Genomic DNA, 20,224 nt, shown 5'->3' with positions numbered 1-20,224 from the left:
TTGGGAGTTGGGGGGTTTGGACTTCTGTTTAGTGCTGCTCGAGGGACATGTTCAATTTTATAACTTGTTTCGGAGCTTCGAGTAGCTACTGGCCAAATATCTCATCCAGGAATAGGGAGAGGCCAGTTCAAGCAGAGTTTCATCTTGCAGCATGCTGATGAGCGCGACAAGGATGCTTGGTTCTTAGTATTTTAATGTTGCCGATCGCCTCAGGGAGGCTGATACCAGACTTGTTGTGGATATCCAAACTCACGGCAGAAGTGGTCAGTCTTGGATTGACCTCACATCCCTGGGCGAGAGCCTCCCGGCCCGATGCAAGCATGATTTGGAATTTAGAGGAGGAGGTGGGAGACCGTATGAGTAGAATAACCTTCTTGCAGATACGGTGTGGCGCCTGCAGGTCTCAGTCATGTATTGTCAGCTGGCTTTGAATTTATCTAGAAACCTGAAAGAGGCTCAAGGCGTACACTTACCATGGCTGCCCCAAAAACAATTTCTTTGATCCCCATTTCACGCTGCCATTCCTATTTATGCTCAGTCCAGGACTGTTTTAGGCGTTTTCTAGTTCCAAGTCTGGATTACACCGAGGATGCAGGCACAAGACGAGAGCACCAACTCAACAGTCGAACCAGTATTTGAATCCCACCGTGTCACATGCAACAGGATGCGCTGTACTTTATAAGCACGGAGCACCCAGGAAAGAAAAGGGTGGCCAGTGGAGGAGAAAAAGAAGAAAAAGAGGAGGAGCAGGAAGGTAAGAAGTAGAAAAAAATAAAAATGTGGTCAAGGAATTAAACCTCTGATATTGGACACACTGGGAATCGAACCCAGGACCACTCCCAATCTTGATCAAATAGATGCTAAGGGAGTATTATACCACTAAACCATGCGCCCCCAATTGTTGGAAGCGGGTGTGAAAAAGATATATATATAGTATAATTTTCATTCGAAAAGGTTTTTCTCCATCATATTAGATCCACCTTGTACCGTGTGTGGTACCATGCTAGGGACAGGGGTCCAGGCAAGCTCAGGGGGAAAGCTACCGACGTGGTGTGCTGCTGTGGCAGCATCTGGCACTGACAACAATCTGCAACAACTCTTTCAGATATTCTTCAAATGCTTCCTCGTCATATCTAGTTTTCCTTCCAAGTTCCGCCAGGCTCCCGCATTCGCTGATTCTTGCTGCCTGTTGGTGACGTGTACTTCCCACCAGCTACTCCGAGTAATTGTGGCTACCTAGACGAAAGTGTGTGAGGATATAATAAAGGTCAGTAGTGTGGATGTGCTTTTGATTTCGCTCTACATGCTGGCTGCCATGTCTTCACCTCCACTTGTCGCATCATCATCACACTAAGACTGTCTTGCCTTTGACTCTTTTATGAGAGAGATAGCGAGAAGGGCATGGCTGAGGTGTGGCGTATTGTAACACTGCTCATTTACGACACACAAGCAGTTGCTAACAACTCGAAACGACCAGTTTGATGCGATCATCGTCCCGTTCACATTCCGCGCCTGCATAGTCGCCCTCATCCCGTACACGCCAACCTGTCAACTAACTAGCCTCTCCTCCTCTCCGCTTTGGTCTACAGAAGCCACAGACCACTACGACCTGCGCCCCCCCTTTTTCCCTCCTGGAACCCCGTTCGGAGTTGCCAAGATGGCGCAGATGAATAATATGCACAATCTCACAACCTTGATCAAGCGGTACGCCAGACCATCACCATTCACCAGCATCGAAACCCCTCCTCCTGTCTCTGTTCCGTCGTCCATTCGTCTTGACATTCCCTGGTGGTGGTTGGACGAACAGCATCACGCAGACACATTTATCTGCTTACATACCTGCATACAATGCCTCCTCTCGTCCTCTCCTCCGCAGACACCAGCCAGCGGGCCGCTAACCTCCTGAGAAGACTCGAAGCTGCCACCTCGCGCCTAGAAGACATCGCCTCCTCCACCATCGAGATCCCCCAGGCCGTCCCCAACATCCAAGAGACCCTCGCCTCGCCCGTGGTCGATTCCTCCTCCTCCAAGGGTCTTCCCGATGCGACCGGCACGACAGCAGCAGCCCCTGGGGCGACAGCCGCGGACGAACCCCTGCCCGAGCTGATCGAGGATTTCGATGCCTTCCTCAAAACCTCGGTCGACAAGTACGTCAGTCTCAGCAAGCAGCTGGGCGGGCTGATCGCCGAGCAGGCGGCCCTGGTGGCCAAGGGGTTCGTCGAGGAGCGCAAGTTCCTACTGACCACGACCAAGGCCAAGAAGCCCAACCTCAGCGCCGGCGACGACATGGAGGCGTACCAGGCGCTGCTGCAGCCCATCAACGAGAGCCTCATGGCCGTCGTCAACGTCAAGGAGAACAACAGGGGGTCTGGCGTCGCCAACCAGATCAGCGCCGTCGCCGAGGGCATCATGGTGCTGGCGTGGGTCACGGTCGACGCCAAGCCGCACAAGCACGTCGAGGATTCGCTCGGGTCCGCGCAGTACTACGGGAACCGCGTCATCAAGGAAAACAAGGACAAGGACCCGCAGCAGGTCGAGTGGATACAGAGCTTCCATCAGATCTTCAAGGACCTCGTTGAGTACATCAAGCAGTACTTCCCCTCGGGCATCCCGTGGAACCCCAAGGGCCAGTCGATCAAGGAGGTTATCAAGACCATAGCCGCCTCCTCAGCACCCCCAGCAGCAGCAGCAGCAGCAGCACCTCCCCCACCACCACCACCACCAGCAGGCGGCGTGCCTCCACCTCCGCCTCCGCCAGGCCCACCGCCCGTCCTCAAGATCAACGAGGAGAAGGCCGCGCCGGCCCAGGCGCCGAGCGGCCTGGATGCCGTTTTCTCGGAGCTCAACAAGGGCGAGGCGGTCACCAAGGGCCTGCGCAAGGTCGACCGGTCCGAGATGACGCACAAGAACCCGTCGCTCCGGGCGAGCAGCACGGTGCCGGACAATGACGCGCGGGCCAAGAGCCCCGCGCCGGGCAAGAAGCCCAAGCCCCAGAGCATGCGGGTCAAGAAGCCGCCGGTCAAGGTGCTCGAGGGCAACAAGTGGACGATTGAGAACTTTGAGAAGGAGCCCAACCCCATCGAGATCGAGGCCAGCCTGTCGCACTCGGTGCTCATCAGCAAGTGCAGCAACTCGACCATCGTCATCAAGGGCAAGGCCAACGCCGTGTCCATCGACAACGCCAACCGCCTGAACCTCATCGTCGACACCCTCGTCTCCTCCGTCGACGTCGTCAAGTCCCAGAACTTTGCCCTCCAGGTCCTCGGGAGCATCCCCACCGTCATGATCGACTCGGTCGACGGCGCCCAGATCTACTTCAGCAAGGAGAGCACCTCCACCAAGATCATCCACTCCAAGTCCGCCGGCATCAACCTCAACGTCATCACCGGCCCGGACGACGACTACATCGAGGTGCCTCTGCCGGGCCAGATCAGCTCCTACTACGACCCGGAGAAGAAGGCCCTTGTCGATGAGATCGTATCGCACGCAGGCTAGAGGTAAAGAGAGAGAGAGAGAGAGAGAGAGAGAGGTTTGGTTACGACGCCAACTCCCTGTGGCGGGGAATTGAAATGCTTGATCGATCTCACCTCGTTGGAAGAAAGATCTTGTATACAAGAACCTATAGAAAAGAAAGAAAGCCTTGTGTTTGTGGTTATAGCATCGTGCGATTTCGTTGGATGGTCGATCGTCTCTCAATGCCTACTTCTAGGAGGCTCCCTCTTACCTAGCGTCGCATTATTATTTGAGGTGGTATGGTTATATAGCATAATTGAAGGACTCGTCATATCTCAATTCCTCCACGTCTGACTCGATCATTCCGTTCGGCCGGGCTTCAGTTTGATACTGGCCAGGTAAATCTAAAGGTTGAACACAGTAGTCATATTCTGAAGAACTTGTAATCGCCTATTTTTATCTCACTTCATAGATGCGTCCTCTACACCGAGCTGTTCTACAAAAATATCCTCCGATCAGATGATGCAAAATGTACCTCAGATGTCCGTCCAACTCCTCTTTCCTTCCCTGAGCTCGTCGCGTTGTGAAACACGTCTATCTGAACAATGGAAGGAAATGATTTTCTTTTTCAATGTGGGCTGCCAAACCTGATAGTCATGATGAAGCAACTTATTCCTTGCCCATCTAATTCTTGAACCCTCTTACAGCTTAGCCTTAGGCGCCTCGATCGTGGGCACAAGCAGGTCACGCATGTCGCCGGCCGCCTCGTTCAAATAGAAGCTCATCTTCTGACTGCCCAGGCCCTTGGAGACGATGTTGAAGTTGATGCTGTGTTATGACAAGTGAGCTTAGAGTCCCTGACTGTTGAATGACCAATAACATACCTGTTCTCGTTGATCATATAGGCAATGCCGAATCCCTGGTCGATCACCTGACTCCAGCCGTACCCGTTGAAGTACTCGGAGCTGAGCTGCGACGTGGACAGATACCACGAGCTGCTGTAGCCAAAGGCAGGATCCTTGTAGATGGCTGGAAGCTCCTCGCCGGGGCCCAGCAGCTTCTTCAGACCAAACAGGTGCCGGTCAACACCCTTGCCATCGCTTGCGGCAGTAATGTACTCCAGATGCCCAGCGATGGCCTTCTGGAAGAGCTCTACCTTGGTCTTGTCATCCACAGCATGGTCTGCCATAGCGTTGCACCAGGCGACGCTGGCATCCGAGACGGTGCGGCAAGTCTCGGTTCGCCCCTGCTGGAATCGTCTGGTCGCGGCGCTCTCGTACGTGGGTCTGTTCTTGCCGTGCATCTTGTGGTAGGCCAGCTGGATGATCATCTGGACGTAGGCATCAGGAGAGCACCTGAACTTCTTAATCAGGCCCTTGCCGTAGCCCTGGTAGGCCTGGACGGCGAGTTCATGTTGGCCGATGACCGAGTTGAAGTCAGCCACGGCGCGGTCGATCTCCTTCTGGACTTCTTTTGTGACAGTGAACCGCACGGGCGAGGGTTCGGGGACGTGGGAGCGGACCTCAGGGCCGCCAAAGTCAATCTTGTTGTTGAAGATGACGTTGTTCACGTGGTCGTTCAGCCGGTGGGTGGGTGTGCCGTCCATCATACTGTGCTCGCCCATGAAGCCTGAGGTGCCGTTGTCGTTGACAATGAACTGCAGCGGCTTGTCGAACCACCTGTTCTGCCCATCACCGTGCCAGTAGCTGTGTGCGCGCTCCTCGAGGGTGACGGGCGACGCATCATCAAGACACACCACGAACGAGGCCGACTCGACCGTCTCTAGGGCGGCCTTGTTGCCGGGGTGGGCATCCAGTAGCACCGCGCGCGCGTCCGTCCAGATGTCGCGGTTCTCGCTCGTCAGTGCGCCGAGAGCTGGCCCACGAGACCCTGCCAGCTCGTACACCCGCCTGAACTGCGCCTCCAGCTCGGCCGTGCTGAGCTGCTTTCCGTCGACCTCGTGAAGGACCTTGTAGACGTTGTTCTTGCGGATGACGACCAGATGCTTGTTCGCCTTGTGGTCATATTTGACTGGGAAGTCCGCGGGCTTGGCGGCGACCCTGCTGGCGTTGAACATCCACTGGTAGCTATCCATGCAGATGGGGAGCTTCTTCATGTACTCGGGCTCGAGCGTACCCTCGTCGACCATCTTCTTGAAGCTCAGCACCGCGGTGCTGATGGCCGCGGCGCGCTTGGCCGGGTCCCGCCTCTGGCGATCGTCGCGGTGCGAGTAGAAGTAGCTGACATAGGGGACAACGGGATCGCGATAGGACAAGTAGGCGGCGTCGTTCCACCACTCGTAGATCCAGTTCTTGTGTTTTGGGTCCTCACGCCGGGCGATCAGCTTCTCCTGCAGGCGGGCGCCGATGCCGCCAGGCTTGACGAAGTCTGCGACGGCGGACTTGCTCTGCTCGAACTCGGCGGGCGACAGCAGCGGGTGCAGGCTCTTGAGGTAGCGGGCGGCGGTCTCCTCGAGGGTGGGCACTGGCAGGCGGGGGAGGGACTCCTGAAAACGCAGCATGGGGCCTTTGGACTTGTCCTCGACGTAGCCTGGGAGAAGAAGGGTTGGACTGTCAGTCAAAGGCCACTCATGGATTTTATTTGTCCACGCAACACACAAAGCCTGAGTGAAGATAGAGAGACTCACCCGAGGGCAACGAGCTGTTGGCTCTTCGGCTCGCCGGCGCCATGGCTGCTGCTGCTGCTATCTGAACGACGACGAACGGTCAAAAAGTCAGCAAGCCGTCCTGTGAACGGTGTGGTGAGGCAGTGAAAAGCATGTGGTTGGGAAACGTACCAGAGGTGATCTATGAAGATGCGGTACTATCCTGTTGTTGGTATTGTTCAAGTTGCTGCCGCTCCGTAGACTTCGAAGGAAATGGGACCGAGACTCAGTCCTTGCAAAAGATGCTAACATCCCTAACGACTCCAAAGGAAACAGGCAAAAAGGAAAGGTCTTGTACACAGGCGTGTGGTACGGAAAACGGCCGTTCTTCAAGCGACCAGCTCGTGGATGGTCGGAGTCGGTCCGTATGTACTATGTACTATGATACAAGGAGGTGGTCGCAAGCTGCAAGGTGCTGTATGGTGTGGGTATAACTCGGTAGAGGGACGGGGTAAACTGAACAAGTCGAGTCGGCCAGAGTGGATAACTTGAGGTCCGATGCCGAGGTATCTTTTTGGAGGGGCCGAGTACGCCGTCACCTCTTTGGAATAGCCGATGATGCACTGTGGTAGTACGGTTTGGAATTTCTCACGATGGTGGGTGGGTTTTCGAGACGATTGTATTTGTATGCAAAAGCAAACTTGCTTGATCTTGTCACAACAAGGCAGACGTGCCTTCTTCTATTTTTTATATTGAACAACTAAGCCCGTTGACCCAGGGAAGCAGCCACTGGACAGTTTGAGACCCGAGCTTGAGACCTGCCATTTACAACATACACAACTAACAAAGCCCAGGACCCGATTCTTCTTTTCTCTCCTTCATCTCCAGACCTTCCCCGACACTACTATGCACTACTATAATATTATAGTATGTCATTCCTGCCACGTACCATGAAATGTACTGCCATAGTGTTGATACTATGGCAAATATGTACTTGGGGTGTAGAGCTCCATCTTGCCGAGGTCACCGGGGAAAACTGGGGCACAATCCACCCATCCCCGCGGAGATTTGAGCTGCCGTCTCTCACGTCCAAGCAGATCGATGTTTTTATCCAGGTGGTCAGATGGGATGGTTCACAGCCTCGACTTTTCCTCTCCCAAGCCTGTGCTGCTGGCACCCTCAACTCAGCTGATGAGACCACGCGAACATGACTGAGCCTGACAAGCAGCCAATCCCTATTTCCTTCCCACTCATCAGATGCCCCGACTTCCGGCCACCCGACAACGGTGGGCGCGACGTAATCTTCACATGCAAAAAAGAGATTCGCTTTGTGGACCAGTGGACCCTTGAAAGAGGTTCTGAATCGCACTCAACACCTGTCCAGCGTGCAGAAACAAGAGGACACTCTGGCACGTTTCGATGTCACGTATGAGAAAGCTTTGTTGAGAATGAAATCCGCGAGTTAACACGGTCTACTTACCGGTGTGCAAATGCGCGAGATGGTGTCTCTGTGTATCAAGACTTTATCGGGTCTGCGGGAGAGAGGCGCTGTGGCTTGGGCCTGGTTGGCGCTGTGAGATTGATCTCACTCCGCTTCCCCGAACGGTCCAAGGGCACACACATCACAGTTGAGTGAGAGTGTCACCTCGTTGAGATCTCAAAGTACGCCACGCCATACAGTCACTATGTTATTTCTGTTTCAAGGACAATCCTGTTCAATGCATCCTTTTTCAAGATGATTCTGTCTCTCGATTCTCAATTAACAATAATTTTTTGCACGTTGGAGGTTCGAGTGGCCTCGCTAATCAGGAATTGATCTACAAGTTGCTAAGCCCTGCAATTCTGCTTCAACCACACGCAACCCCCCCCCCCCCTTTTCTTCTTTTCTTCTTGCGATTTCTTCCCCGAGAACGTGTCGACCTCTGCATAATTCCACAGCCCTCGCACACTTCTTATGCCGTAGCCAGTGGCCGGTTCGGCGCCTCATGAAGGTCATGAGAGAATTAGTTCGAGGCATCGCAAAGAGATGCGGAATGGTGTGCACTTTGCAGGTGGGAAAAGGCGTGTTGATGTCAGCGAGATTCCTCCTTGACTCCCTTCTCAGAGAGACTCGGCTCAGTAGTACGGCTTGAGAGAAGATGTAAAGGGCCAAGCGAATAGTGGCTTACCGTGATGCGTTCAGTCCTGTGGCAGTAGACTGAGTGGGAGAAGCCTCCTCAAAAGCTGCAACGGCGCCGTGGCCGTATGAACCACTCGAGTGTATGAGCTGTGCGGGAATGCCGGGCCGGAGAAAGTGCCAGATGATAGCGCTGGAGTCAAGCGGCAGACGCGTCTGAGTCTGAAATATCCTCCCACTCGTCCTCTGAGAAAGTGTCACTGATGGATTCGCCAACTTTGTCATTATCACGAGCCTCCCATGCGTTTCGGATGGCACCGTCTGGGTAGGGTGTCAGGTATCTTCTTGGAAGAAGAAAATTGCCGCTGAACGTCTTCCATTTCCAGTCGTGTGGTGATCTACCGTTGCCTAGCCGGTGGTACCCATTCATGGTAATGTACCACCCCTGGCGTCGTCCATCGTCGTTGTCGTCCGCCTTGACCAATTCAACCGTCACGGTATAATCTGTGAGACACACGTCGCAAGAGAAATCCAGGTCATGGCACTCTCCTATGAGGAATGTGAACCGCATAGGGGGCGGCGGCCTGGTTAGCCCTGTCCACCAGTCCCGTGGTTCCATTCCCACATGGAAGCAGACGCGATATTTATGCCGGCTGAGCACAAGGCGCATCTCCTGGTGGTCGCGAGCATAGACCGTGTGGCGCGCATGTAAGAACAGCTCATCATCTATGATTCTTGCGGACCATTGCTGGTGCCAGATCCCATGGGGGCCTGGCAGACCGTCCCGTCCGGCCTCAGCTGTCCTGGAGTGCATGGTCTGCTCGAGGTTTTCGAGAGACAGCCCCTTTGTGCCGCCGAGAATGTGGCGGTTCATCACGAGGCGCACGTACTGATAGCTGAGCCGATATCCTCCAGGATAAGAAGCCGCCAGCTGCCAGCCGCAGCAATCGGAAAAGGCGTTGAGGAGCGTTGGTGTCCATGACTTGTCAAAGCGCCGGAGTGTGAAGCACCTAGGACAGAGGTAGTGTGTATCGCCGAGATCCCTCTCGATGAGGCAAAGGTACGTTTGGTACTCATCCAATGACAGCCCAGCCAGCTTCCCACTGCCAATCAGAGACCACCAAAGGTACTTGCACGTGGAGGCAAGACTCCAGAGAGATGAAGTACTGTCCCTCAATTGGTCGAAGATCAAGTACTGTAGTTCTACTGGCAGCAGAAGCAGAGGCGGAGGTGTGGGATATTCTGTGGGTTGGACCACTTGCTCAGGGACGATACCTGAGAACACCTGACCCATGTTGAGAGCAGTGCTTCACGTCTTCTTGTGTGTGTGTGTAGGGGGAGAGAAAGCAGAGAGAGGGTGAGAGAGAAATGAGCACAGCTCAGCGCGGCTTGGAGTGAGGCCAGGAGGTCGCCAGTCGCGCACGGATGGATGCCTCAAAGGAGAGTGGTTGAAAAGGTTGGAGAACAAGAACAGTCGCGAGGTCACAAATTGGCAATCGTCAGCTGCAAAGGTTGGGGCAAGAACGCGTACTATGTGTGTGTTTATTTATCATCTCTATCTATTGTTGGGGTGGCTACGACAGTTTTCTGGAACCAGTGAAATCAGTACTTCACTTTCTTACCTGGTGGTTTCAAGCGGAATTCAATACCGCGTTAATGATCGCGCCGCGCCTTCAACTCCCAAAAGATCCCCATCACTTATATACGGGTGGGCCCGACCCCTGGCACACAACAGTGCTGACTAAGTAACTCCCCAGCGCTAGCTTTCACATGCTGGCTACAGACTGAGCCTCAATGCACGATCCATCATCCATCAACTCACCATTCCCATGTTGCTTGCTCAACATTGCTACAGCTAGAAAACATCCAGTTTCTATTGCTACCATATGGGAAGAAGGAAGTCACTCCCCAGACATTCAAGATGGCGGACAAGGATGGAAAGCAGTACAAGTACCGGCAGGAAATCCAGCAGATGATGTACGTCGCCGGCGAGACAGGCGAGCCCAGCATCGAGACGATGGGCATTATCGAGGAGATTGTACGGCAGCAGGTCATCGAGATGCTGCGCGCAAGTACCGAGCTGGCCGCCCGCCGCGGCTCGCGGTCCCTGACCATCAACGACTTGATCTTCCAGATCCGCGACGATGCGGCCAAGGTCTCGCGCCTGCGCACCTTCCTGTCATGGAAGGACGTGCGCAAGAACGTCAAGGACTCCGAGGACAAGGCCGGCGACGGTGCCGACATTGGCGGCGCAGAGGATCCCACGCTCGGCGGCGGGCCTGCGGGCGCAGGCCCCGTCGACGAGGCGGCGCAGAAGAACAAGAAGAAGAAGGTCGCGTTGCCGTGGGAGCCGAGCAGCTACTACAGCCAGGACGTCCCTGAGCGCGAGGACGAGGAAGACGAGGAGGAGGAAGAGATGAACTACATCACCCTGCAGCGCCTGCGAAAAGCAGACGAGCGCACCAAGGCGATGACAAAGGAGGAGTACGTCACGTGGTCGGAATACCGACAGGCCTCGTTTACGTACCGCAAGGGCAAGCGATTCCGGGAATGGGCTGGTTTCGGCATCGTCACAGACAGCAAGCCGTCGGATGACATTGTCGACATGCTCGGTTTCCTGACCTTCGAGATGGTGTCGATGCTGACCGAGGAGGCGCTCAAGATCAAGGAGCAGGAAGACCTGTGGAGGGAGAGGACCGGCGGCGAGAACGCGGGCAATAATAAGAAGCGAAAGCTGCACCAGAGCTTGTTCGATCCGCCGAGCGAGGGCCGGACGCCTGTCGAGTCGAGACACATCCAGGAGGCCTTCCGCCGGCTGCAAGCCAGACCAAAGAAGGCCCGTGCTATGTTAAACGGCACAAAACTACCTCAACGCTCAGCACTGAGGCTATTTTAAGTTCCTATACGGACAGCCATGATCCTTGGCTCTCGACAGCTGTCAGCCGGTCCAGGCAGGCACAATTATTTGGATCTTTCGTCTTGGGTCGAAATCATAACATGAGACATAATTACGGGCCTTTGGTCTAAGTTCTAGATGTTTTATTGGAGTACTGGGTCAGAGCGGTGATTCGGATGTCTGGTTCAGCATAGCATTGGCGTTCAGGATAATTAATTTGAAACCTAGTCCAATGACAGATGCTTCTTGACCGACAGATGATTCTTTGAACTCGACCTGCCTGAGCTCTCAACTCGACCGATGCAAGGATGCCTTTCGTCACAGTACCAGCAGGCCCAGGCAACGATAATGCCCACCTCGAGTCAGAGCGTCCAGCACGAGATGTCATCTCTTCAGCGCAGCAAATCTCTTTGAGAGCTCATCCACATCCGGTATCCCGTCGCTTATATCGCCCTTCTTTGGTGTTGGTTTAGCGGCGGCTTTGGCCTCTTGCATCTTCTTGTTCGGCGTCAGCTCCAACTGGTTTAACGTAACTTTGGGGTGTGGGTTCTCCGAGGACGGGCTCGAAGGCGTGACTCGTAAAGGATTGTTGGGTCCAATTGTCCTCGGCGGCGTGGCCTTGCTCAGCTCCTCCTGCGCCTCGGCCTCCTTGCTGTCTTCTGAACTGGGGTCGGTAACAAGTGGCAGCTCCAAGTTCTTCTGGGCCTGACCGCCACTTGGGTTGTCGTCATCATCGCCAAGGAACTCTGGTGGCGCCTCTCCGAGCTCCTTCTTCGGCCAGTTAACCCCATACGCTTTCGCTATCTCCTCCAGGTAGCCCTGCACCAGCTCCTCCCTCGGCGGCGTCACGCTCAGCTTCTTGACGACCTTTTCGTTGACCCTGCCATTTGTGTTCTCCATCGCCTCGAGGATGAACTGCTTCCCGTACTTCTCGCCCAGGAGTGCCCGTACGTTCTGTAGCTCCCTGATCTCTGTCTTGGGTGCGGCGTAGATGATGCTCTTGACAGCTTCCTCCATCCCCGGGTCACAGGTCGGTCCCTCCAGCAGGCCGGCACGCGCCAGGAGCAATTCGCAGTACAGCTCGAGGATCTCGTGAAGTTCGGTCGTGATATCGCTCCGGATGATGTTCTCGACGCGAATCCGGGCAGAGTCGATCTTGCCAGCCTCGAGTAGCCGTGCCATGTCTCGCCGGGCAGTTTTGCCAAGGGCTTCGTCTGTCTTCTGGACCATGCGCAGCCGGGCTATCGATAGTTTGAGCTGGACTTTCACTTTTGTCTATAGACACCTGTTAGAAGAGAGCGGGGTCCCATCAAGGGGTAGATAGAGGGCTTGGTCTACTGACCACGAGAGATGAAGTTGTTGGCGCCATGATGATAATGATGATAAGGATGCTGTTCGAGGCTGGACCCCGTCAAAAATCTGGCAACAAGGCACCGAAAATTCCGAATATTCTTGCTGCAATCCGGCAGACGAAAAGAGATATGGAGGAGTGCAAAGTAGGGATACGCGTATGTTCAGGCAGCTGCTTACGATCTGTCGGCGACCACTGAGTTGAATGAGGTTGATAAGGTGACGTCGGAGAGCCCAGCGCATGGCGGGGCTGACGACTCCAAGTTCCCTGCTGCTCCGCATTGCGGGGTAGCTGTTGGGTGTTCTTCAGGGGGGCGTCTCTATGGGCCACTCACTCTTCAGAAGGGGCATTCCTTATGATCTATACTCAAATTTCAAAAGCATTCATATCTTCATCATTCGCACGCCCTTGGATTCTCCGAAGAACGACCCAGAGAAAAATATGTCTCCACCTCCAAAAATGCCGGCCCCCTCGATCCCGAATCTTCTGTCACTACGCGGCGCAAGGGGTGGCGGCCGAGGTCGAGGCAGCAGGCTGGGCCGTGGAGGCCATCCTGTGTCAAGCCAGGCACAGCATGATACGACCATTCAGGGCACGGATACTGATGCGGCAGTGTCACGGCTGAGTGCGGTTGAAGTAGGCTATCTTGAGGACCCATACGCTCCGTACTTCGTCCAGGGCCAACAGGCGAGTCGGAGGCTGCCCATCATCAATAGAGGTTAGATACTTCTCCTCTCAGGCATCGTTGTAAGGGACCATCATAAACTGAACCGCTTATTTAGGTACCTACACCAGAACTACCGCTCTGAATAGACTCGTCGATTCTTTCTTGAATTGTGGAAATTCTCAAGAGGGAGAAGGATCGGAGAGGCAGATCATCTCCCTCGGGGCCGGGACTGACACACGCTGTTTCCGGCTCTTCTCACAGAAGAGCCGTTGCTGTCGCTTGACCTACCACGAGGTGGACTTTCCTTCGATCAGCTCACACAAGCGGATGATAGTCCAGGCAACGCCAGTGTTGCGAAGGATCCTGCCGGATCCAGTCCCTGCCGCAGAAGGGAGTGACTCGGCCTCCTGGCGGAGCACTCCAGACGGTGATGGCACCCAGTACTGGTGTCACGGTCTAGACCTGAGAGACCTTTCCAAGAGAGCCCAACAGGGCGAGGCGGCTTCTGCGACTCCTGGGGTGGTTATCAAAGGGCTACGGACAGCTGTGCCTACGCTCCTCATATCGGAATGCTGTCTGTGCTATCTGGAGACAGCGCAGGCGGAGGGAGTGATCAAGTATTTCACGGACAAGATACCGAATCTTGGCCTGGTCTTATATGAACCGACAAGGCCTGACGATGCTTTTGGAAGGCAAATGGTAGCGAATCTGGCTGCGAGGAGGATTAGGATGCCTACACTGGAAGTGTACAAGGAGCCCAAGGATCAGGAGCAGAGGCTTCGACAAGCTGGTTTCGAAACGGTAAAGCAGAATACCGTAGAATCACTGTGGGATAGCTGGGTGTCCGCGGAAGAGAAAGAGAGGCTTGACGGACTCGAGGGTCTGGATGAAGTCGAGGAGTGGCAGCTATTGGCGGCACACTATATTATAGCCTGGGGATGGAGGGGGGACGGTTTCGATGCTTGGTCCAGTCAAGGGTGAGTGGCTAATCTCTTCCTTTGGAGGCTTGCTCGATACCAAGATGATTCCCAACGATTCCGCCGTGAAGAGGACGATTTTTCATATATTATACCGAGTGGCTAGCAGCATTATGTCACCGCCAGCTGTTCGAAACGCCATACGCCTCGCCCAAAAGCAATTTATACTCTTTGTACACGCAGCAGCGACCACCTCGTTTCCGAAATGTATGCTACTCCAGCTTATCAAGATGCTCCAGCCTGGTCAGGACCACCTGCTTGCTCGTCTCCTCAATCTCCCCAGCGAGGAAGACCTCATCGAGGATGGCATAAACCTTGTAGAAGTTGAAGACTAGGTCTAGCTCGCATACGTTGCCGAAGAAGGCATCAAGGACCTCGACGAAGAAGTGGATGGCCTCGAGGTAGGCGAGCTCGTTGTCGTTGGTGTCGACGCAGGCGCAGAAGAAGAGGCCCGCGTACCGCCGGTACACGATCTTGTTGTTGCGAAACTCGACGAAGTTGGACTGGTATTTCTGGTCGCGCGGGGCTACGAGACGATGGACCTGTTGAGGATGGAGCCATGTGAGTGATTGACAGTTAAACAGAGAATTCAAAGGAGGTTTTCGTTTGAAAGTAATGACATACCTCGCCCTTGAGCTTGATTTTCTCGTCGTCGCTGTACGGTGCATACCACTTGGCCAGCCGGGTCTTGCCCCTGAACCCACCAGAAATCAGCCTCTTGCTCAAAAGGGAAATGGAACAAAGCCTTGAGGTGCTGCGACTACTGACTGGCGGTTCTGTATAAGAATAAAGGACAACATCTTGGCGGCGTCCCAGCAGTTCGGTATTTTGTTGGTCTGGGCGACGCTCGAGATAGGTTGCGCCGTAGGAAGCCGTCACATCACGGTGGATGTTCGAGGAGAGTTGCGGCTCCGGGGGCCCCTCGGGACGTTTTTAGCGTGGGTCCGTCCCGGCCTCAGTGGTCCCGCCCTCCCCTGAGCTTTGACCCTTGCCCGGGAGCTTGGCGCTATAACAAGACCTGGGGCATCTCCTAGCCAGTGCCGTCGATGAGGTACTGACTGATTGGATCTGTACATGTACAATGTTCTCACTCACTTTCGAAACTTCTAGGCAGTAGAGCTGTCGGTGAGTGTTTCTTGATGGAACCCTATGATCCCTTTGTTGAATTCAACTAGTGGACGTTTACCTCTTTAGACCGTCTGTTCTATAATCATGCATATCTCGATCTATCTCGCGTTATTGACTAGGAAGGAAAGGGAAAAAAGACGCGAGAAAGAGAAAAGGAAAAGAAGATATGCAATTTTAACTACCACAGTTATGTAATCATACCCCGGTGACGGCACTGAAGATCTCCAGGTACCACTTGATTGATCAGCCCTATTCCGTAGCAGCCTATAGTAATCGCGCACCATACCAAGTAGCCCACTACCGTAGCCTGCGTGTGTATTCTATCCCTGCCTATTGGCAGTCCGGGCGACCCGCTTCTCAACGGCGCTGCTGCATCAAGGGTCGCAGCTTGGCAGACGCCATTGCTTGCTATTGTCCGAAGTACACAGTGAGAACCACCAACCACCAATCATCATCGCCCTGACCCCTTCTCCATCTTACTTCCGCAGATTTGTTTCCCTTGAGACGTTGTAAGCAACTGACCAACTGTCTTTTTGTCTACCAGTTCTCTCCTTTTGCGGCGCGTTTTGTCGCACCAGAGCCATGATAGAGGTAGAAGTCAGACTCTAGACATCAAAGAGCTGCGCTCCTCCCCCCCCCCCCTCTCTCCCTCCTCCGCAACTCGACCACGACCGTCTCCATCCTCCGTCCTCTTTACGAGAGCTACGACGCGTCGCCGCGAGCTGCACCGCAGCGCCAGCAACATGGCGCGCTTTCCACGGTTCAGGTTTTTGGCCCTGGCCGTAGTCTTTCATTTGATCTATATGATCTCCATCTTCGACATCTATTTCGTTAGTCCTATCGTATCCGGCATGCGACTCTTCAAGGTCGAGCGCCCAGCTTCCGGTAGGGCTCCCGCGGATAGACTGGTCCTGTTCGTTGGTACGCTCACCTCCGCCATTCCCTCCCGTCTTGCGGCCTCGTCTTACTCGCTTACCTCGCAGGCGACGGTTTGCGCGCCGACAAGGCTTTCCAGTCCCACCCTGAACCGTACCCCGAGTCTGACGCAGACCTCGAGCCCCGCCCTCTTGCGCCTTTCCTCAGATCTCGAGTGCTGGAGCAGGGCACATTTGGTGTCTCCCACACACGGGTCCCGACAGAATCGCGGCCTGGACATGTTGCGCTTATTGCCGGATTGTACGAGGACGTGTCGGCTGTCACGACCGGCTGGAAGCTGAACCCTGTCAACTTTGACAGCGTGTTCAACCGCAGCCAGCACACTTGGAGTTGGGGCAGCCCGGACATTCTGCCTATGTTTGAACAGGGAGCCGTGCCTGGGAGGGTAGACGCCTTCATGTACGGCGCCGAGGAGGAGGATTTCTCGCAAGACGCGACCCATCTAGACTACTGGGTTTTTGACCACGTCAAGGAGCTGTTCGACGACGCGCAGCGCAACAAGACGCTGAAGGACGCCCTGAAGCAGGAACGGGTTGTCTTCTTTCTACACCTGCTCGGCCTCGATACGACCGGACACTCGTACCGACCCTATTCCAAGGAGTATCTTCATAACATCAAGGTCGTCGACCAGGGCGTCAAGGAGACCACCGAGCTGATCGACAAGTTCTACAACGACGGCAGGACGGCGTACGTCTTTACGGCGGATCACGGGATGAGCGACTGGGGCAGTCACGGTGATGGTCACCCAGATAACACACGCACGCCTCTGATTTCATGGGGTTCCGGCGTCGCCAAGCCTGAGATCCATTCAGGACGGGTTGCGCCGGGCCATGATGAGTACTCCTCCGATTGGAACCTGGATCATGTCAGGAGGCACGATGTGAGCCAGGCGGACGTAGCTGCGCTGATGGCCTATTTGGTCGGCGTCGAGTACCCCGCGAACTCAGTCGGCGAGCTCCCGTTACCATACCTTGCGGCAGACGTGGGTGAGAAGGCAGAGGCGTTGCTGGTCAATGCCCAGGAGATCCTTGAGATGTACCGAGTGAAGGAAGAGCAGAAGAGAGCCTCAGAGCTGAGATATCGACCGTACAGACCGCTTGGAGAGAGCGGCCATTCCTCCGACGAGCGAGTCGCTGCCATCCGCCAGCTCCTTACCGATGGCAAGTACGAGGAGGCTATCGAGGAGTCCGAGGCGCTCATCGAGATTGCCCTGCAGGGTCTGAGATACCTGCAGACGTATGACTGGCTCTTCCTCCGGGCGACAATCACCATTGGGTACCTGGGATGGATGGTATATGCCATTACAACTGTCATCAACCTCCACGTCCTTCAAGGTGCCGTGGTGCCTTCGAGAAATCTGACCGCGACGGCAGCCTTCACTGCTGTCTATGTGATGCTTGCTGCCTCTTTCATCATCTCCAACTCGCCTGTTGCATACTATGCATATGCGTTCTTTCCTGTTTTGTTCTGGGAGGAGGTTTATGCCCGCCGGGAGTCTCTTGTCCGGGGGGCCAAGGTCATCTTGGGAGACGCGCGACCGGCCTCCTTGGGCCTGGGTGGTGCGGCCTACATTGGCATCATCATTTCCCTGGCCATAGGCTACATCCACCGCGAGGTGCTGACAGTACTGTACATTGTCGGCGCCTTCTGGCCCCTGGCATCCGGGCTGTCGTTCGTGCGGGAGCACTGGACCCTGTCCTCGGTATGGGCAGTCTCCTGCCTCTCCATGAGCACCTTCACCCTTCTGCCAGCAAATAAGACTGAGAATGTAACACTTGTCCTGTTGGGAGGTGCGTTGATGGTTGCCGTTGGGCTTCTGTACTTGGCACTTGAGGACCGCGTGCTGGCCGACTTTTCGATGACTGCATCCAAGTCCTCGCTCAAGAGGCAGCACCTCTCGAGAGTGCTTACTGGAGTTCAGGTGGGCCTGATAGCGCTAGCCATGGTTGTCACGAGATCAAGCGCACTGTCTTTGCAGGCCAGGCAAGGACTACCTCGTGGCAACCAGATCGTGGGCTGGCTTGTGTTGGGTAAGTCATTCACGTACGATGAACAGACGGCATTGCGTGCTGACCCGATCGATTGTTACAGTCACCTCATTCCTCATGCCCCTAGCATACCGGCTGGATACCAACAACAACTACCTACACCGCCTCGTGGTCATCTTCCTCACCTGCGCCCCCACCTTCGTGATCTTAACCATCTCTTATGAGGGGCTGTTCTATGTCGTGTTCTGGGTGACGCTGGTGGCATGGGTGAGGCTTGAGTACGAGGTCTACGGCAGGTCCACCCACAAGGTTGAGATTGTCGTCGAGAACAGCTCGGGCAACGGCACAGCCGAGACCAAGCAGATACCCAGCCAGCTGCCGAACCCATATCGGCCGCTCAGGCTCGCCGACGCACGCGTGGCGCTCTTTTTCTTCGTGTTACTGCAGTCGGCCTTCTTCTCGACTGGCAACATCGCCTCCATTTCCTCGTTCAGCCTGGAGAGCGTCTCCCGGCTGCTCCCCATCTTCGACCCGTTCTCTCAGGGGGCGCTACTGATTCTCAAGCTCATGATCCCGTTCGCGCTGGTGTCGGCGAACCTGGGGATCCTCAACAAGCGAATCGGCGTGGCGCCCTCGGCGCTCTTCATGGTGGTCATGGCGATCACCGACATCCTGACGCTGTACTTCTTTTGGGTGGTCAAGGACGAGGGCTCATGGCTGGAGATTGGCAGCACGATCTCGCACTTCGCCATCGCCAGCCTGCTGAGCGTCTTCGTGACGGCGCTCGAGGGCGTCTCGGCCTGGTTTATCAGCGGGGTCGAGGTCCTCGGTATGCCGGGCGGCAAGGCCGGGAATGGTAACGCTGTTGAATCGGGGACCAAGGCCGGGGCGAATGGGGTGAAGGCCGGGGCTGGGGAAAAGGCCACGGCGGGGAAGTCATAATAACAAGGGGACACTTATAATACAGAACACGCTATACTACTCAAGTGCTTAGGACAATATGGTACATACGTATTGTCAGGACGAAATGCGTCCAGACACATGATGCACCCACAACCCATCGCATCAAGGCTTACACCTGAGCACCACCATTTCAACTCCCGTGCATGAGTGTGCCCCGACCAGCCGGACAGTGCTACTTTCTGAACCTCGGTCGCATCAAGGAAACGTTGAATGTCGCAGCCCGTTGCTCAGCCTTTCCCCTCTCTTTCACATGCCTCCCCTCCCGGCGTCTCAGCCTCGCTCGGAAAGTTTTCCCGATATAGCTGGTCTTGCATCGACTGATGCAGTAGTAGTAGCAAGTTCTGCATGATGTGTATATTATACTTGCATCTTGGCGACGCGGGCTTTGCATCACGTGGAATTGTGCAGATCAATAATCTGGGGTGCATATGTAATATAGTGTGCATACAATTAGTATCTTGTCGCGACTATGGCGGGGGGATGAAAGATCGCTTGTGTAACAATAAGTAGATGGACAACACATAATTCGGGTTCATGCTCTGTGTACGTGATGAGCTGTTCCTACACATCATGACTTGGTGTCCTAAGGTTCTTCGTAATAATCTTACTATGTACCCAAAAGGATATTGGAACAGGGTAGACTAGCATAGTGAAAACAAACCGGAGAGGCTTCGTTCCACTGAAGAAGAGCTAGAAGCTCGAGGATCCAGGTACTTACTTAGATGGAGAACATCCTACGGTCTTAGCGTGGCGCCACCTCCAGACATAGCGTGAATTTCTTTAGGTGGTGTTGTACAGTACAGTGCAGCCTTTGCGCCGGGTCGAGTGAAAAAGGAGGAAGAGGACCCCGGGGAGACTTGGCATTTCCGTGTCACACAACCAGTTCGCTCCGGCGTCTAGGCCGAATTGGGGATGCGTGACCGGGCTCGGATGGTGGGTGCCGTGTCTACATTTCAAGAAAGAAATCCTTCCTCCTTCTAGGTTCGTGACGTAAACTCTTTCTCTTGTTTTGTTTTGTTTTCTTTCCTTTTACAGTTGACAGAGAATTGCCTACCAGCAAGAGTTCCAGTGCCTGGGGGGCTTGATTCACGCAAGTACCCGGCCCTGGGAGGGTCCCAGGTTCTCCTGGGAGGTACCCTAAATC

General features: G+C 54.8%; 7 protein-coding genes and 1 non-coding gene across 8 annotated transcripts; 3 read left to right on the top strand and 5 right to left on the bottom strand.

Annotated features, from left to right (window-relative positions):
• Window positions 1-806: 806 nt before the first annotated feature.
• M406DRAFT_t42 lies at window positions 807-894 on the bottom strand. Its single transcript has one exon. It is a non-coding gene; the product is annotated as a tRNA-Ala (tRNA).
• A 3,260-nt stretch (window positions 895-4,154) lies between these two features.
• Window positions 4,155-6,143, bottom strand: M406DRAFT_328876 (acyltransferase ChoActase/COT/CPT; the record flags this gene model as incomplete). The annotated part of the gene is made up of 3 exons (XM_040920372.1): window positions 4,155-4,281; window positions 4,338-6,003; window positions 6,101-6,143. 3 exons carry the CDS (start codon window positions 6,141-6,143, stop codon window positions 4,155-4,157), a joined length of 1,836 nt encoding a protein of 611 aa, XP_040778783.1.
• Window positions 6,144-8,373: 2,230 nt separating this feature from the next.
• Window positions 8,374-9,468, bottom strand: M406DRAFT_328875 (uncharacterized protein; the record flags this gene model as incomplete). The annotated part of the gene is made up of 2 exons (XM_040920371.1): window positions 8,374-9,377; window positions 9,450-9,468. 2 exons carry the CDS (start codon window positions 9,466-9,468, stop codon window positions 8,374-8,376), a joined length of 1,023 nt encoding a protein of 340 aa, XP_040778782.1.
• Window positions 9,469-10,095: 627 nt separating this feature from the next.
• M406DRAFT_338524 (TFIID-18kDa-domain-containing protein) lies at window positions 10,096-11,070 on the top strand (the record flags this gene model as incomplete). The annotated part of the gene is made up of 1 exon (XM_040921354.1): window positions 10,096-11,070. The coding sequence occupies one exon, from the start codon at window positions 10,096-10,098 to the stop codon at window positions 11,068-11,070; it is 975 nt and encodes a 324-aa protein (XP_040778781.1).
• Window positions 11,071-11,454: 384 nt separating this feature from the next.
• M406DRAFT_328873 (DUF292-domain-containing protein) lies at window positions 11,455-12,439 on the bottom strand (the record flags this gene model as incomplete). The annotated part of the gene is made up of 2 exons (XM_040920370.1): window positions 11,455-12,345; window positions 12,413-12,439. 2 exons carry the CDS (start codon window positions 12,437-12,439, stop codon window positions 11,455-11,457), a joined length of 918 nt encoding a protein of 305 aa, XP_040778780.1.
• A 441-nt stretch (window positions 12,440-12,880) lies between these two features.
• M406DRAFT_40234 (uncharacterized protein) lies at window positions 12,881-14,069 on the top strand (the record flags this gene model as incomplete). Its single annotated transcript, XM_040924130.1, has 2 exons — window positions 12,881-13,139; window positions 13,204-14,069. 2 exons carry the CDS (start codon window positions 12,881-12,883, stop codon window positions 14,067-14,069), a joined length of 1,125 nt encoding a protein of 374 aa, XP_040778779.1.
• Window positions 14,070-14,277: 208 nt separating this feature from the next.
• M406DRAFT_40605 (uncharacterized protein) lies at window positions 14,278-14,865 on the bottom strand (the record flags this gene model as incomplete). The annotated part of the gene is made up of 3 exons (XM_040924141.1): window positions 14,278-14,607; window positions 14,690-14,759; window positions 14,834-14,865. 3 exons carry the CDS (start codon window positions 14,863-14,865, stop codon window positions 14,278-14,280), a joined length of 432 nt encoding a protein of 143 aa, XP_040778778.1.
• Window positions 14,866-15,936: 1,071 nt separating this feature from the next.
• M406DRAFT_253544 (PigN-domain-containing protein) lies at window positions 15,937-19,059 on the top strand (the record flags this gene model as incomplete). Its single annotated transcript, XM_040916908.1, has 4 exons — window positions 15,937-16,114; window positions 16,177-18,159; window positions 18,221-18,426; window positions 18,481-19,059. 4 exons carry the CDS (start codon window positions 15,937-15,939, stop codon window positions 19,057-19,059), a joined length of 2,946 nt encoding a protein of 981 aa, XP_040778777.1.
• Window positions 19,060-20,224: the final 1,165 nt, after the last annotated feature.

This window comes from Cryphonectria parasitica, assembly GCF_011745365.1.
Source record: "Cryphonectria parasitica EP155 unplaced genomic scaffold M406scaffold_3, whole genome shotgun sequence".
Lineage (NCBI taxonomy): Eukaryota > Fungi > Ascomycota > Sordariomycetes > Diaporthales > Cryphonectriaceae > Cryphonectria > Cryphonectria parasitica.
Note: the sequence above shows the minus strand (reverse complement) of the source record. Positions and strands in the feature narration are given on the sequence as shown.